Source organism: Fukomys damarensis, unplaced genomic scaffold (genome assembly GCF_012274545.1).
Source record: "Fukomys damarensis isolate Sample0158 unplaced genomic scaffold, DMR_v1.0_HiC HiC_scaffold_33, whole genome shotgun sequence".
Lineage (NCBI taxonomy): Eukaryota > Metazoa > Chordata > Mammalia > Rodentia > Bathyergidae > Fukomys > Fukomys damarensis.
Window position 1 is genome coordinate 19,186,436 of NW_022900945.1, and position 19,324 is coordinate 19,205,759.

A 19,324-nucleotide genomic window follows, 5' to 3' on the forward strand; every position below is an offset into this window, starting at 1 on the left:
TCAATGGTGCTGTCAACTTTGGAAAAAGTTATCCTAATTTACTGTGTTGAGTTGGCATTGTACAGAAATGGACAGCCATATTGGTCTAGAAATGTTAATTTTTTTATTTTTATTTTTTATTTTTTTTTCCATTTGTACAGGGGTAACGGACTGTACTAAATATGTAAGGTCATATCTACTTGGGTTTGATTACAGAAACTAATAAAGTACTCTCTAAATAATGAAAAAAATAAGACTACAAGAGCAAGAAGCAATTTAAATATGTTCAGGGACCATTTTCATCTTCAGAATTAAGAATTATTTTAATCTTACATCATTGCTTTTTCTTTTACTTTCCTTTTTAGTTTTATTTTAGGATTCCCTATTTTTAATGTTCATACAGAGATTTCTTTAACTGAAATACCGAAGTTTCTTTGGTGTGAAAAACAATAATAGTACACAGGATCCTAATGAGATAATTAACAATGTGAAATAGGAAGTAAAAGGCTAAAGGTGTAGGGAAAGTGGGAAGGGTGGGGGAAAGGTAATAAGGAAGAGGAAAAAAAATAAGAGAAACTGAAAAAATGGAAATAAAGTGTTTGTAAATGGAGAGGGGAGGAGGGGGTGAAGGGAGGGCAGGGACAAGGGGAAGAAATGAGAATCAAGACCTATTATGTAAAGGTACAGAATCCCAGTGGTGAATGTAACGTATTGTATACCTAGATCGTACCAATAAACTCAAGAAAAAAAATTAAAAAAAAATAAAATTTTACTTTGTTAGCTCAAATGAAAAGCCTCTTCCTACTTCTGATAGTTAATAATTGAGTATGTCAATTTGAGTAAGAAACACCCGACCAAATTGGTTCAGTATAGTTCTAGGTGTGGAAGACCGTGGTAAGGTGGACTGATACCAGAATGCTATAAAAGGGAAATGAAGGATTCCTTGTGTGTGTGTGCATGTGTGTGTGTGTGTTTTGGCAGCAGGAGTGTACACCAGGGATCGAACTCAGGACCTTGCACCTGTGAGGCAGGCGAGGCACCACTGAGCTAAATCCCCTGGGCCCCATTGCTTCAATTTCTTCAGAGGAACTCGTCTTTGCTTTCAACTTGGACATTGTCTCCTGGCTCTGGGCGCAGACTGTTCAGCCTCCAGCATGGAACCTTCAGCTTTTCCATTGCAGACCCTTTAGCCTCATGATACAGACTCTCACAAGACACTACACAGAGCTGTAGGCCTTCGACTGGATCCCGAGGATCCCCAGTACACAGACTGACCTTTTGTACTCTTTACACACGACTCTGGGTAGCCAACATAAGCCAATCTGTAAATTCTTATATATTTGTATATCTTGTATTAGATCTGTTTCCCTAGTAAGCACTTATACTCTTCTCAAATTCGAAGACAGTGTAGCGATCACCTGATCTTTCACCTACTCTCTATATTTTTCTGTTAATAATTTCTCCTCCCTTGGGGAATGCCTTTCCTGATCAGTCAAGAAGGTGACCCAGTATGGGCAAAATCAAAGAATTCAAAAATTTTCCAGTTTTCTGTCACTGGTTATAATGAAGTAAGCTGGAAATGTCAATTGATACTATCCATCATCCTTGCTTCCTTGTCCTTCAGGCAAGAGGAAATCTTCCTGGATAAGAACATCAGTTGGTGGTGGCGGGGATAAAGCAGGGTGTGGGGTGTGGCAGGATGACTTTCTAGTGTTTGGTACAGTCATGCTCATACTTCCCTGAATATGAACCAATAAACTGACCCTCGTGCCAAGGTGAGTTTACATTTCTCCTGCTTGGAATGGAAGGATGATTGGTTAGTAATTAAAGGTGCATTAACAGTTGCTGGCTGAGTAGCTTACTGTTAGAGCACTTGACTAACCCAGAGTTTAAACATCAGCACTTGGAAGAAAAAATACATTGTCTACTTGAAAATAAACTTAACACATTTTAATGCAATAGTATACAATTAAATAAAAGTAGACCAACATTAAGTCAGGTGAAATACATGAGATAATACAAAAGTGATATTAAATCAGGTACAATACATAGTATAGGACAACTTAAACAAAATGTATAAAGGAAATGATAAACAAAATGTAAAATGAAAAACATGTTTTTGACACTGAAATCTGAATCTCACTGTCTGCTACAGGCAAACAAACTGGCCGAACAGGCTCGTCTAATACTTTAGAATATTAAATATCTAATATAGCAAGACTAAGTTCTTATAATAGGAACAGGTGCAAATTTCGTTTACTGTATTGCTAGTAATCCCACGTGTGATAATTAACAATTTGAAAAAAGCCTAGAATCTCTTTGAAACCAATTTTATTTATTTTTCTCATTGAGTTTATTGGTACTTTTTAGGTGTACAGTTATATTCATCATTGGGATCTTGTATTTTTACATGACAGGTCTTGGTTCTCTTTCTTCCCCCATACTCCTGCCCTCTGAAACCAATTTTAAAAATGAGGCCAAGTGGAGCTTTTCTCTTCTTAAAATGTGATTCATGAACAAAATGCAGGATGTTGAACTTAACATGGATCAAGGAGTTTGTTTATATATCAGAATTTGTAAGGAATCCAAAAGGGAGAGAGCCTCTCTAAAAAGAAACTAAGTTTTAGTACTACCAACTTGTAGGGCTCCCAGTGAATTATTCTAACTTCACTTCCTCCATGCCTATTTACTAAAATATATATTTATTATAATCCTATGTGAGTGAATGTGCATGTAAATCAAATGAGCTGATATTTATGTGAACTCTGCTAGTTAAATTCTTTCCTAAGACATAGCTCCTAACTGAAAAGTCTAACAGAATTCTAAAAAACACAGATGGCAAAGATGCATCAGATCACAAAAGACCTACCCCGCTTTTATTTTCTTCAGCAGAAGTACAGGATTAATTCTTTTGGGTTTTGTTTAGTTTTCAATTTAAATTCTAGAAGGGATGGAACTCAACATTTTTCTTGGAAATGAGACGACATCATAACACATTTCACTTTTAGGAAATTCCTCTCCACCCTGACATTCAGATCACATGTTACTTTTGTGTACTTTATTCCCACTTTTCCTAACAACTCTGTGACACAGTTGATTCAACTCATCGTATCTCTTGCCTGTTTCAAGAGGGCTTTTTCACTTTTGGATTAAATCTGAATCCCCTGAAATCCAATTTAACTGACTATCTCGTAATAATGTAAACTAAATAATTCTACATAAATTACCTCCCATATCAGATTTCTCAAATTGCTTCACAAAATAAATATATTTCTCAGATTGCAGGGGCTGCTTACCCTGGCACTTTAAAAATTTTTTATTTTGTGATAGGATCTCACTAAACTCAGCCTGGGCTCAAACTTGCAATCCTGTCTTGCTTCAATCTCCTAGGGGCATAGGCCTGTGTCACCATGCCAGGCCCCACTGGTACTTTTATACAATGGTCTTTTAGTCGCTATTGTCTTTGGAGTCTCTTCTCCAGTTTCCAAGTTACTTGTGCATTTGTGTTGTGCAAACTTCTCCTGCATGCATTTTATAACTGTTTATATTTCTAATCTTATTTATTTTGGTATCAGGGATTGAACTCGGTCCTTGTGCTTGCACGGCAGGCAGCAGAACTACTGAGCTAAATCCCTGGCTCTATATCTCTAATCTTTGTAAGACTCTTTAATGTCCTTCGGTTTTTGTCTAGAATTTGTTCCAATTACAAACTAAAAATGAATTTCATTAATGTCCAATTGCATCAGTTTTTTAACCATTAAGTACACAGATGGAATACAGATGTAGTAATCTTTTATAGTCATATTGCTGCTTCATAACTGTATAAATTCCAGTAAAATTAGCAAACTGTAAGCTTCCATAAGGTATAAATCAAACCATGTATATGCACAAATAAATACATATACATTTCAATAAAACACTGATGAATTCCCAGTGTTTTCTTTTTCCTTTAGTTATTGCTGGATTCATCAAGCTATTATACCAAACTGATCATCACAATATCTCTGCTTGTGTGGTAATGAAAATGGATTCGGAATGAGAAGCAGCACAGAATTCAATAAGACACATTTAACTCTGTGAATAACAAGAGTCAAATTTGTTAACGGTGATTGTTCAAATAACGGCTAGAGCTGCTGATTTTCTGAACTTAATATAAGAAACAGTAGTTCAGTACTGAGTCAGCAAGAAGACATTGTACTGGGAGTTTCCCAAGTACAAAGACTGGTTTAAGAGGGATAAGTTGCAAATAAATCCCAAAGTCAGGAATAGGCAACTGCTATTTTCTCCTTGCCTAGACGGTGCACAGCATGACAGTTCTCTTGAGTGAGGTTCCATTAAAGAGAAGGGTCATTTAACCAAGGTTGGCTTGGTTTTGAGTCAAACTAACAAATAAAACATTTTCAGCCTACAGAATTAAGCATATTAAAGGCTATGCTGAGGTGCAAAAAGGGTTTCACACTATAAAACGGGGGCCTCAGAAGTCAATTAATTTGAGTCTAGAAAATGTTTCTGTTAAAAAAAGTTTGTATTATTTACTTTTCAGATAAAAACTTCTCATTGCCCACTGATAATAATCTAGCCGTCCAAGAGTCCATCAATGTATAATCGTCTGCAACTGCCTGGGAATTTTCATCTTCTTTCAGAAGAAGTGCTCAATTTTCACTGCCAAGGTTTTTGGTAGGTTCACTTTTTACTGGAAAAAAAAAAAAAAGTAAACATACAGTCAAATGTTTATACTGTTTCTATTTATCCTGTTCTGTTTTTCCTCCATTCCTTCTCCCTTCAGATGCATAGCAACAGCACTGCTCAAGGGAAAGACAAACCATGTCATGTCCCAGGCAGCTGGGATATACAATTCTGGCCATAATAAATAAAGAAATGATGTCTGAAAGTGGCAATTATATTTTGTGAGTTAACATCCTTCCTGACTCTGTGGAAGACTTGGGAGTAGACACTCACAGTGTGGTTATGATCCCATGCTCACACAACTGAACAGATCACTATTATCACATAGGCTGGCCATATGTGGTTGGAATCAAATTTTCCATGATTTTCTTCTAAACTTAAAATTGAGGGTCACTATACGTTGAATGAATGTGGGTTGACACAAGACTAGCCAGACAATGGGCATTTCCTTCCTTAAATAGGAAAAGACACAGAACAGAAATGGAGTTCCTTGAAGTTTCTGTCATGCTGATGACACAGAAGACTAAGTTTGATTCACTCACTAAAGTAATTTCCTTGAGGATAGGACGTGAACCTTCCCCCTCTATACCTAGCTCCACAGCAGACTGTATCTGCAGAATCAATATAACTACAAGTCACCTTAAATTTTTTTTCAATTGACAATGGGAGCCAGAGTAAATGTTCTATTCATTTCACTGTCATGAAGCTATAAGGCCATAATATAATAAAATATTTAAAAAATCATTAAAATTAAAATATATTATTATTCTGCTTAAACTTTATGAAAGCTGATGGCAGAATCAAACTTATACTTTTGCCTTGTATTTCAAATCACAGGTTCTTTGGGGTTTGCTCAGATTTTGGATTGTATCAGCAACTAAAACAGTGTTAACTGAGGCCTCTGAGTAAGGCACTAGAATAAATCTCGTCTAAGAGACAATCCCTGCCTTTGAGGAATTAATTATATAAACTCTAGCAGAATTGTTAAGGCTTCTGTGATAGTAGTGTTTTCCTCCTCTCACTACCTCCGCACTTTACCTGAACTCTATCCCAGTACCCATGTACTGTAACATCAGGTGCCTGATCCCCTGCCCTACACCACACATACTGAGAGGGAAAGGATGAAAAGAGGGGTAAGGAGGAATGACAGCAGGCGAGACAGGGAGCATAAATCCAAGGGTTTACTGGCCCAACGAGAGACAGATGTATGAGAAGATGCTAAGCCAGGTATTTTCACTAATTCAAAGTAATCAATTTAGGGTTGGTTTTGGGTAGATGCATTTTCTAAACTTCAGTTATTTTAAAACATTAGAGAAATACATTTTGCTGATTTAAAAAAATTAATATGGCTTTATAGCACTATAGGGAACATTCTCCCTTTTCTTTATTAAAGCTGCGTAATTTTCTTCTAATACGGTTCTATTCTTTTTATCTACAGACTGAAATGTGACATGCTTTATCAAGTTGTTTAACTTTGGCAAACAAGAGCCTGTGAAGCAAACTCCTGAGCACTTTCCACTGTGTTAATTCCAGGAGGGTAACCAGAACTCTGCATCTCCAATCTAGTGGGCTACCTTAGCTGTTTCACATTTATAATTAGCCTTTTCCATTCCTAAGAAAGAAAACAAAAGAAAGGAAGAAAAGAAAAAGATCTTGTCTACTGCCAAGTAATACAGGCAGACTTTTGAAAAAATAAATTATGGCAATCTATAATCATAACAAACATTATGACAACCATCAAGTGTGGAAACTACTGAATCCCAGCCCAGAAACACATTTTTCTCCAAACTAGAAAAGAGACACCTTGTACTATGAACTCAGGATCAAAATCCAACTTTTTTTTTTTTTGCTTCCAGACTGGGAAAGAATTTCAACGCTTTCCAAAGAAAATGCTTTGTTCTTTTACAATCCCCCTCCTCATTAAGGGACCACCCTGTAGGATGTCAAATGTTATGGAATTGCACAAAGATACAGGCACCCTGAAGTGCTTACAGAAAGAAATGCATGTACAGGAAGGCCTGGCATTACTGTTGAGGTGTATGTATTACTTAGGATGCAACAACTCTGGTATGATCCTAAATCTGTCAGATCCTGCTTAGTTCTTTAGTACAGCAGTTGTAAATAATCCTCTGTGTACTGAAATCACAAGTCACCTGTGTTCCAGTAAATAGACATCATAAACTTAGCAGAAAAAAAAGAGCAAATTTTACTTAAGATTTAAGAGCACTATCATAGTAGTATTTCAGCTTCACTGCAGTCTTACTTGTGTATTCTAAAAAACGGTGAAAGAGGAGCTGTGTGTGATGTGTTTGTTTACATAGACAATGTTTGCCTTGGCTAGCAACTCACATTACTAAACAACTTTCCCTGAAACTAACGTTTAGAAAGAGTGTTATGGACTAATATTAAAGAAAAAGTAAGGTTTCAAAGTTTAAAAATGTAAAACCACTCATTTAAAACTGAAATTACTAATTTCTTTTAGTTAAAAAATAAAATGGGATATTCTCAAAGTCAAGAATAAACAGCAGATTTACAGGCTCATATCTTATTATTTAAAATTTCATATTTGCTAATTAAAACCTAGTTTCAAGTCATAGCACAAACAAAATTTTAGCAATTTTGTAACAAATCTCTTGTCCTAACTTTTGCAAAGGGAAAAAAAGTGTATATAGAACATCCTACAACATAGGATACTGCCTGTATGGTCTCTAATGCTAGTGTAACAATAAAATTTGAACCAAGCATGTCAACAGTATTTAAAAAAAAATAGAGATCAATCCAAAATTCCTAAGTTCCTATGGTGTTTATTATGTTGAAATTTAGCCTGTCTTTGTATTTCTTAGCTGGAAATGGTATTGTTTTAAGGATCCTAATGAGATAATTAACAAAGTGAAATAGGATGAAAAGGGCTAAAGGTGTAGGGAAAGTGGGAAGGGTAGGGGAAAGGGAATAAGGGAAAAGAAAAAAATATGAGAAAATGAAAAAAATGGAAATAAAGTGCTTATAAATGGGGAGGGGGGTGAAAGGAGGGCAGGGGTAAGGGGAAAAAATGAGAACCAAGACCTGTCATGTAAAGGTAGAAGATCCCAGTAATGAATGTAACTGTACTGTATACCTAGAATGTACCAGTAAACTCAATTAAAAAAAAAAAAAAAAAAAAAAAGAAATCTCCCTTAACTTTTAAAATAATTACTGAATTTTGTTCATTCTCTAGAATCTTGCATTCTAAAATATGATTTGCTTAATCAATAGTTGTAAATATGGGCAAGTTGTTTTATACACTCAATCTTTGTGTATACATTTAATGCTTCTCCATAAGGCCAAGGAAACAAAATCAAGGAAACAAAACTAGTGATTTTAAAAAAAAAGGAAGATAAAGGGTCAACACAACGGTACTAGCTTAGGCTAAATAGAGCCAAAATTTTACACATGCTCCTTCCCAACATTATCCTTTAAAAACATCGTTTATTCTTCATTTTAGGAATCTTTCATGAGTTTTAACTCAATTAATGCAAAAAGTGTCCTTTCATATCCAGACATTCAAATTTTATTCCTTTAAGCTTGACATTATATATTTACATGTTTTCAAGGAGGAGCAGTAGTTCATTCATTTGGTTCTATTGTTAACAGTAGCAACAGTAAATTCTCCTAACTTTGTAAGTATTCTGGTGGTTTTTTTTTTTGTTGTTTTTTTTTTTTTTTTTTTTTTTTTGTTGTTGTTATTTTTCTGGTACTGGGGATCAAACTCAGGACCTTGCGCTTGTGAAGCCTGGGGCGGAACCACTGAGCTAAATCCCAGGTCCGGGAAAATATAGTTTTTAAGAAAGAAACCAGTCACATAATTCCTTCAGTTACTCTAGTTATTCTAAGCACTGAAGAAACAAACTTCCGCTTACCTTGGTGAAGAAGTATCATGTCATTACTGGATTCTTTCAACACCACATATAATGTTGGGTATTCAATGATCACTTTGTTCCTCAAATTGTCAAGGAGACTTTTATGAGGATCCAATTCATAATACCTTATTAATAAAAAAGCAAAACAAAAATACCCTTAGTATTCCAAATTACTTATAAATAAAACAAATGCATATATCAGTCTCTTACATTAAAATTTTTTTTTACAGTGATGACATTACTTCAGTAGTTATTTCCTTAAAGTTTAAAACTAAGAAAACCAAGTAAAAGAACTATAATTATACATGTTCTAAAGTTAAATCAAGAGTGTATTAAGTATTTTGACATTAGGAAAGCTCTATAAGTCATCAATTTTCCTAACAAGTAAGAAATAAAGATTTTAATATCCACGTTTAACATGTCAAGAATTTTTTTTTACACAAAAGAATGACTATAAAAATTCAAATTCGTCAACTATATTTACTTTAAACCTTAAAAGAAAAACCAATATCTTACAATGATTTCTAGTAATGAATGCCAGTAAAATTTAAAATGGGCTACAAAATACTTTTGCAAAAAGCCAGTTCTAATTATAACTGGTTTCCAGAAATTTATATTACCATACAATTAAATTTTGGCTTTCCTTTATTTTGAAACTTAAAAAAAAATGGTTTTGGTTTTTGAATGAGGCAAATACAGAGTATATCAGTCACAGCCTCATGATATAACTTCTGTCACAGGAAATTAGGTACAAACGTTCATTAAAGTATAAAATGTTCAAGCTGCTACTTAAGTTTGAGTTGACTAAAGATGCATCTGCATAATATTTTCTTTTCCTTGCTTGTTGGGGGGTGGGTGGAGAGAAAGGGGTGGAATTTCAGCTAGCTCACTAGCAGTGGCATATGAAAATATGTTGGCATGTATCATTTGATGGCCAAGAAGAAACAGTTCAGAAGATATCCACCAGTGTAGTGCAGTTTTTCCAGCCTTTTTTTTCTTTCATTTCTACCAAGGACAGATACTATTCACTGTAAAACATCATCCGAACAATTGCAACTTCATTTTTTTCCCTCCAGCTCAAGAAAATACAAAGTAATACACAAGGATATACTTTTGAATCTGCGATCAGTAAACCATTCATAAACTTCTGTATTTCTTAATAACCATTTCCATGCTAACTCACACATGACCAAGACACACATATAATATACTTAATGAAGAACTCTGGTGTTCTGATTGATCTGTGTTCTCAGACTGTCCTACACAATAGCTGTCAAATGTAGAAACAGAAGTGCTTAAACATTTTGCAAAGCCAAGCCTATTACAAAAACTGACTCGTTTTTTAAAAGTAGGTGATAGATGAGAAAACTATAAAAACTCAAAATGTTACATATGCTTCTCTGATCACTCACCCTACTCATGGAACTTAAGTATTAGAACTGCAGAATATTATCCTGAAAAAACTTTGAAATGTAAAATTACTCAGTTTTCTAAATCAGCAAACTCAATGCCTATACACCATAGAATCCATACATCATTTTTCTCCCTGTGTAATGTAATACAGATGTGCTTAAAATACTTTAAAAGTGATCCCAGAATTCCAGGATTAAATGCTTTACAGCTTTTAAATAGTGTTTCTCTTTGAAGTAAGCAGTATTAAGAAATAGTAATTACACAAAAGAGAAAAATGAGATTATATTAAATTCTTGAGTACTACCTTACAAAGTAATATACAAAATGGGTGTCAATTTTTCTTAGGAGGAAAGAAGACCTGAATTCTCAAATGGAAACTTTTCAAGAAAGATCTTGCAAACACTTGAAGTAACTTCTGATTAACTGAAGCACAAGGCTTCTACTAGGAGACTTATTTCAAGGGAGTATTTTCTACTTACTGCAGTTTTTGATAAATAATTTTCAGTATGTACTTAATGTTTAGGTATTTTATGCTTTTTTGTAGTATTAAATCTGCATTGGGTTTCTCTAGATTTTTAAAGTGGAAACAGCAAGAAACAACAAAAAGACTTCTTAAAAGCTTCATGGAATTAGAATTTTTATTGTTGATATAGTTTAAAATATGTTCCCAGCTAAGGAATGTCCAAAGATACATAAAAATTACAAGTATGTAACAAGTTACACATGCTTTCAATCCTAAAATTAATGACTACATTCTTTTACTTAAAAAAATTTGGTACCTATTTTGTGTACCAAGCATGCACTATACCAAACACTTAGGATGTAAAGATTTTTAAGAGATTTGTCAACTAAAGAACCGGTTTAAAAATATTTTATTCAAGTGCAAAGAAAATCTGGTATGTGGAGTGGCTTAGATTAGATTCACTGGATTTTATTTAGTGCTTTCCCTAAAATGTTGCACTTTCAGTAACAGCAGTATCGCTATTGAGTGCCGTGAAGCGACTAAGCAATGCCTTCGAGCCGTTAAGTGAGAGGTCAGAGTTCACTAAAGACTCATTTAGTTGAAATTGTCAGGTTCTTGTATTTTTCTGTTACTAGTGGGTTATTCTTAATCTACAATTAACATTCATCAGTGATTTCAAAGTACATTATGGAAACTGCTGATAAGAAAAGCAGTCAGGGGTTGGAGATGTAGCTTAGGGACAGAGTGCTTGCCTAATTAATATGGGCTAGCCCTTGGCTTTGATCCCAGGCATCACAAAAGTGCAAAAGCTATCAAAGAAGAGGTTAACATTTAAGAACTTTGAATTTATTTAAATAAAGCAGTAACTTTTAGTGGTGGCATTGGGTTTGGAGTTTAACACTGAGTTAAAAAGCCCTGGCTACGTCATTTATTGGTCTGTGATTCTGGACAAGTTGCTTAACTTCTCTAATCCCTAGTTTCCAAGCTTGAAAATGATAGTGCCAATTTAGAAAGTTATTGCGAGGGATAAGGGATAAAACACAGAAACTACTAGGTCACTTATTTTAGCCATGAACGCATCAGTTTTTCATGTGTTTTTACCTAAAATAACAAATTTTCCTGCATCTGGGGACTGAACCCAGGGGTGCTCTACCACTGAACTACATCCTCAGTTTATTTTCAGAAGGGCCAAATTGACCAGGCCAACCTCCAATTTGTGATCTTCCTACCACAGCCTCCTGAATACCTGGGATTACAGGCCTGTGCCATGGTGCCCGCTGTGACAATACATTCTTATTAACTTTGGTTCAGGACAAAGCTACTGGATTTCTTTAGTAACAACAACTGGCATTTATTATGTAAGCACTGAAGCACATATATACCTTTATATTCATTTTGCATTTTAAGTATGGCTTTACAATTTTCAGTACACCTTCAAACCATTCTTTTATCCTGTTTACTTCCAGAAGTCAACAAGTACTTTGAATGTTTGTTTCCATTATCTTGAGGAAATTTTAAGAGTGCAGCTTTACACTGTCGAGAGCATTTAGCCTTTTGGTTCTTTGTAAGGCATTATGTCACTGCATCTTAAGGGATAGGTTATCTTTTAAAATTTTCACCAACTCTAGTATTTCCACTACTAGAATGACTCTGCTACCATAAGACAAATTGCTTAGGTTTGGAAGAATTAAGATATCAACATTTGTCTTCTCTTGTATCCTCAGGGACCCCTCAGATATTTCCTCTTGTTATTTCACTTGCTCGTGCTCACAGGCCTCAGTAACTGACCCTGCTGCAGGCAGCTTCACGGGGGCATTATGAGGGTAGCAGTAGGCCAAACAGGTGTTACAGCGACTGACATTATATAAATAAAAGTTGCCCTGATACTCAAGGGTGTGCGTCTAATGTTGGCTCTGTTACTAGCTTTCAAAGAAACTGGCCAAGTTTTTGAACTTCTTTTTCTGCAAATTAAGGAACTTTAAAAAAAATTCTTCATAGCTCAAAAGAGACAGACTAAAAAAAAAAGGTGAGGTGTCACAGATTACTTTATTTCCCATTTGACCAGTAAAACTGCTTGGATCATTGTCCCATTTTACTCTCCACTCCTATATTAAAACTAAGTTTGAATTTTTCCAAATTTAATAATCCAGTAGCAGTCCCAAGGCCATAGTGTTATTAAACGACAAAATAAGACATGATCACCAAGATCCCTCCAGCTCTAAAATTCTGTAATTGTTGATACTTATCTGTGAAAGGTAGCATTTAACCTACCTACTAGTATTATTATATTGATTTTTTTCAATGTAGTTTTCTGGGTTAAAAGTGCAACTACCTCACAAAATGCAAACCTGAACATTGGCTTAAAAAAACAAAACAAAACAGCACAGGATAAATCAAGTACACTATTACATGATGGTTAAATGTTTTTCAACTGTGGTTCATTCTTGCATAATAGAAATTAGTAAGGCCACTGAATCAATTTTATAAGCTAAATAGCTCATATTCACATTTATCAAATACCTTTAACAAAATTAAAAGTACTGCTTTTATTTTTTTTAATTTAAAAAAAAATTTTTTATTTTTTGATGTTTTGAGACAGGGTCTGACTATGTAGTTGAGACTGAACTGGAACTCACTATGCAGCCCAGGCTGGTCTTGAACTCACAGCGATCCTCCTGCCTCAGCCTCCCGAGAGCTGGGATTACAGGTGTGCGCCACCATTCCCGACCGGAACAGATCTTATCAAAGTTAATTTTTTCTTATACAATCTCTTAGCTTTCATATTAAAAACACAGTAATTGAAATAAATGAATGGCTGAACTTAGGGATTTTTTTTTTGTATCCACATAACTGAGGATTACATGTACTAAATATGAAGTATAGGTCATTAAGATCACCAGTACAAATCTATATGTTAATTTACAGAGCTCAACAGCTCAGAACTGCACTGGCAGATTATCCTAGCCTAACTATGACATGAAAACTATGGATAGAGCTATGAAATGACCAATTGGGTATATCAAAACACTTTAACAAGGAGCTTCCAAGTTCTGACTTGTTCTAGATGTTAGTACTCTGGGGTCTTTTCTGATCCTTACTGGTAAGTTCAATTACTTTTAAATCTAGAAGATTTGCGTTTTAGTCTTATCACTGGTCCTTATAAAATATGACTTCTCAAGTTGACTTAGTTTTCCTCATCAGTATAAGGATAGGAAAGGTATTTATGGGTTGTAAAGATTAAACAGATAAAAATGTTACTAAAGTATAACTTGCTAAACTAGTACCAGTAAATTTATATAATCCAAAAGTAATTTAGCATTCCTACCAGGGAAAATAACATACTTATCAGGAATTAGACTTATGATCTACGAAGGACTAGTTAGAAGAAAAATCACGAGCTGTGTTGACAAACACATCTAACTTCAAATCCTGGCCTATAAATGCACCTTAGTCTCTTCATGTATGTAATTTTTCAAAGCCTAAAATTCCTATCTTATATATTATCCATTTTATTAGAATTATTGCATGTAGAAGCATTGTTAACACAGTGCCTGGCATTTATTCTTCATCTGATTCCTTAAATATTTATTTAGTACAGTTCGCAGACACCAATCCCACAGTGTGGTGGGGATACCAGTGTAATGGCTACTGCATTTCATTAGTAATTGTCAGGATAGAAATCTGCAACTAAGTATGTACTGAGTAAACATACTCTAACACAACTCCAAATGTTCTTGCAGGCCGCACAGTGTTTTGTGTATTTAGGTACTTGATGTGCTAATCTTAGCTTTGCCCTCTTCTTTGTAATTGCCACCCCCAAGCCATGGCTTTACTGACTTACAACTGCCAAGCAGGAATAAGATTTAAGGTGTATACCTTACATAATGATGTAAAATGACATCACAATCAAGGTAACTAATCTATCTAGCACCTCAATTAGTTATCATTTATTCCCCCCGCACCCCGTGGTGAGAACACCTGAATGTTCAATACCATACTGTTAAATGTTTAATTGATTTTTCAGATCTTTTCACGTACTTTCTCCTTATTAATGCAGAGAATTTTAATTCGTCTTACTCTTGTTAACAAAACATACATTTCCCTGGAGCTAAACTGAATGCGACAGTCTGATAAGTACAGATCAGTAATAGGATGCATCACTTTGCAAAATATGATTGGGCTCCTCAGAGAAACTTTTGCTTAAGGGTTGAATAGTTCACAAATTAATTTCATCCTACAATGATACTATTTCAGAGCTGGCAGGAACTCTGTCTAGTCTTTATCTTCCTGGTAAGGATACTGAGATCCTGAAAATTTAAATATCTTACTAATGGTAACTCAAGAAAATGCAGGACTGGTACTATAAGACAGGCATTGAGTTCCCACAATGAATTGTCTGTTATTCCTCACTCAACATATATTTACTGACAGTCTAACATGTTCCAGACTCTGTAGTCAGCATGGGGAATCCCATGGCAAAGTGTAGGTATTCAATAGAGGTGAAAGGACAAAGCCTTTTAGGAATAAAGTATATGCTAACTCTTTCAAATTGAGCAGAGAATGAGTATGCTAACATATACTGAATTCAAACAGTTCTAATACTTATAATAAATTACAGTGAGAATCTGATTAGAGGAGGATGAAGCTATGTGGCTAAAACAAAATATCTGAATCACCTGGAAATATCAAGTACTCATGTCAAAACTGTCATCTGTAATTTCACATAGTTCCCTTAAGCAATGATCCAAATAGTATATATTTAAAATGAGATAAGTGATATGGGAACTACAGTATAGGCTTATAATCTGCTAAGGACTTTATTATCATACCACTTTGGATCTCTTCTTTGGTATAGCCTTTCAAACTAATGTTCTGAAGTTCAAAGCCACTGGAATTTCAACAGTTGTGTTTACATCTGTCGTGTAATCACTCACCCAGCTATGCCAACTAGCTGGGCTTCAGTTTCCCTAGAGTTAAGTTTACAATTTGTGTCATAAAACCACTTTAAGAATGTCACACTTCGTGAAGCCCATTTCATCCCTGGAAGAGTATCATCTCTGATAAAAATGTTTAGTGTCCCACTGTACATATTTTGTGATTTTTAAATAATATCTCAGTCCTTTGTTCTAAAATCCAAAATGTCATCAAAAGTTAACATTCTGAACACATATCCATCTTGGCCATGATTACTTTGAAAAATAATCAACAATCTCAAGAAGGTACAGTGGTACCTTAGTTCACAAACTTAATTCTTTCCATGATTCTGGTCAAATAATTCATCCCACAATTCATATGCTTACAGTTTGGCTGCAACCAGAACTACGGAATGAATTCTGTGACTAGAATTATGGAAAGAATTAAGTTTGTGAACCAAGGTACCATTGTATAACAAAGAACTGTGGTTGGGTTTTACATAATCTAAGAATATGCTTCATGGCCATTTCTACAGAGGAGAGACATCTGCTATATTGCAAAGAACATACTAAGGCTCTGGAGATAGGCAGGCCTAGGTTTGGATCTAGGTTCTACCATTCAGTGGTTACAAAGCTCTAAAGAAGTGTCCCTCTTTTCAATTGTTATATATGTATAATGAATATATAATACAATTAAAATGTGTATGTAACAGTATCTCAACAATAGCAACTAAGTATTCATTACTCAACGAGTCACAATGGAGTATTTATTACTCCATCACAGTAAAGAAAGATTGACATTAATACTTATTATATTCCATAAAGACACGTATTAGTTGACAGATTTAACCCATTTTATTTAGCTCACCCTCACAGCAAATACTTCCTTGGGTTTGAGAAATATATTCAGTCTTTACATTTTTTACTAAAACATACCTAAAATAATTCTGGAAAACAATTTTTTTTTGCAGTTTTTAAAAGACATGTAAAATTTCATTTAAACTTACTACTCAGAAGTTTAGATGCAAAGAGCATAATTTATGGCATATTGTAAATCTGAATAATTAAAAATGAAAGTTACTTAACTCTCAAATAAATTCACTAAACTCTAAATACCATGGCAATTTGATATTGATATCACCCATATTATGAAAAAGCTGCTTTTTTTTTTTAACTCAGAACCTTGAGCTTGGGAGGCAGGAGGTGGAACCACTGAGCTAAATCCCCCTCCCCAAAAGCTCTCTGGTTTAACAGAAGTCTTGTCTTGTTTCCTTTCCCCTTTGAACCCATTTTTCCATTCCAATTCTCCCATAGAATTTAATTCTAATATATTCATGCTTGAAAAATCTTTTACTGATTATACAGTTGTATTTCTCTGGAAACAAAAGTATGTTTCTAAAATTTTTATTAGCTGTAATTTTAAGGTTTTTAATGTTAAAATTTCTTCCAGGATAATTTTAGCTATTATCAATATAAAATTAATCAAAAAAACACAAAATATATTACAAGCATTTGAAGGAAATTATTGAATATGTATGTATCTCAGTGTACTGGAAGGGCACTGATGATGGCTTCTATTAGAAACAAAGCTGTTCATTGTTGATTCTTAGATTAGGTATTTCTCCTTATTTATGAAGTGGGTACCCATTAGCAGAATCAAAGTCCAAAAGAGAAACAACAGGAAGTTTAAGTGATCCCATCAACAGTGCAAAACCATGCTCTTTACTAACCCTTCCTTCACCAGTTATTTTCAAGAGATCTACCTAAAAGGCAGAAAGGATCTTAGGCATAAGAAAAGACATCTGAAAGTAGTTAAAACTCTTTTTAGAACTTCCAATTACTTTTGCATTCTCTAATATTTGATTCTATATCAGTACTATCGAAATTATCTTAACCTTAAAGACCTCTAATTTCCTATAGGTATGAATTTAAAAAAATCCTTTTTACAGTATATATTATAAATTTCTTAGACTATCTTTAAAGAATACAAAAATACCATTTAAAAAATCCTTTTTAATATTGACATATTTCTTTATACAACTTCACCAACTCAACTGAATAAACATCTACCAAATACTTCTTATATAGAAAATATGTTAGGCACTGTATGGGATCCAGAACTGTCCTCAAGGAGTTCACCACCTGGCCAATGTTTTTCAAAGTGTCACCTCAAGAATAACTTCCCAATGTCCCCATATATTGTAAAAAGAGAAAAAAAAGTATGTCCCTGGATTCCATGTAAATTCACTAAACCAGAACCTCTGTGGGTGGGCTAGAAACCTACATTTTCAGTAAGTATCTGAGATAATTATGCTGGACTCTGCAATCTGAGAAGCACTGTTCTGAAAAGAGAGTGTGTATTCAGCTGGAAAGATGATTACGGTTAGGAAGAAAAACTGGTCAGCAGGGACATGCGACAGGCAAAAGGCAAGGTGAGATCCAATAGGACTATGTGGCAAGGCAGACTGGTAAACTGGTTCTAACAATCAACTAAAGCTGAGTGAGGGCTGGCATCTTGGCAGTTAAGAGTCCAGAGCTGAGTTAGACTCTGAGCAAGTAACATGAGTTAGAAAGTTAGCTGTGCTCTAAGAAAAGGGTCTTTGCTTGTTGGTGAGTAGGTATTAGTGAAAGCCAAAAAAAAAGTCAAGTGGGCCTCACCTGAAGCTTTTACACAGGCAAAATCAATTTCTCTAAAAGGGCACAGGTAAAAGTATCTTACCTCTTAACTTCACCAAAAATGATTTAAAATTTTTTCATATGAAATATCCATAAACATTTAAAGAAACTAAAGTAACCTCAGTTTTTGTTTTGTTTTTTTTTTTTTTAAATTTAAAAAACATCCTTTCAGCATGGAAATAAAATCATCCAAGAGAAATAGCTCATACTTTTTCTGGTTGCTTTTCAAACAAAAAATTGTTCCAAAATTATTAACTAAAACCAGCATAGTAGGAATAGAATTGGTTCAACTACAACAGGGCAGTACTCTCAGGAAGAGTAATAATATCATGAAATCAAAGCCTACATGCTGTTTTAATTTTAGCTTGGGTTTAAAGTCTGTACCATTGGCTTTATATAACAATTTTTGGAAGTAGAGTGAAGTGCATTTTCACTTCCATCAAAGTCTAGGTTGACCACGCAACAATACTCAAGGCCTCACTGGCACCATTTATGTCATATATTAAATATATATCTACTGCAGTATGTACCTGCGCCCTCACTGAGAGCTCTTGGGCTAGTGTTTTAGACATCTATGTAAACCTGGGCTTAGCATTATGCTGGTACATGGAAGAAGCCCAATGAATATTAACTGAATAAATGAAAAATGCAGACTTGATCAATCTTAATCCATGGATACTTTAGATCAAGTTCATGTATCAAAAAGTTTGCCCTCTTGAGAGAATGTTACTTTTTCTGAAGTAACCTTTAAATTATGCCAGGCCCTTGTTAAAATCTCTCATTTTGCATACTGTGAATTGAAGTTCCCAACTGGTTAAATGATACGGTCACAAGTCACCATTTAGGGCAATGATCTATAAATATGGCCAGGAGGACAAACCCTGGCCAGTGTCTGTTTTGCCTGCATTAAGTTTTATTGGAATATAGTTATGTCTGTTTATTTACATAGCTGCTATGTACTACAGAGGCAAAGTGGGCAAGTTATAATCATATGACTCAGAAAGCCAGAATATTCACTATCCGGACTGGACAGTTACAGAAAAAGTGGTCTAAGCCCTGCTCTAAGATATTAAAGTGGCATCAAAATTTGGCATACAACAGGCACAAATATATTTAAGTGAATTAGAGGACTGGTCATTAAAAAGGGAAGATTTAAATGTATGGGGAAGTCACTGACAACAGTTTAGGAAATACAAAGTTGAAGGTGTCTAAGGCAGTCACTGTCCTCAAAGTTTATCATGATATGGGATAAGCTTTATTGTGGAAGAATACAAGACAGGATTACAGGAAGCTATGAG

At 34.6% G+C, this 19,324-nt stretch overlaps 1 protein-coding gene across 1 annotated transcript in view; it reads right to left on the reverse strand.

The window, feature by feature from the left end:
- Positions 1–2,437: 2,437 nt before the first annotated feature.
- Positions 2,438–19,324, reverse strand: part of Znhit6 (zinc finger HIT-type containing 6) — a 54,118-nt gene continuing 37,231 nt past the window's right edge. Inside the window, exons 9-10 of the mRNA XM_010636701.3 lie at positions 8,562–8,686; positions 2,438–4,672 (exon numbers count right to left, since the gene is read on the reverse strand). Coding sequence (XP_010635003.1) covers positions 4,632–4,672; positions 8,562–8,686 — 166 coding nt within the window. The 3' untranslated portion in view covers positions 2,438–4,631. The remainder of the gene's footprint in view (positions 4,673–8,561; positions 8,687–19,324) is intronic.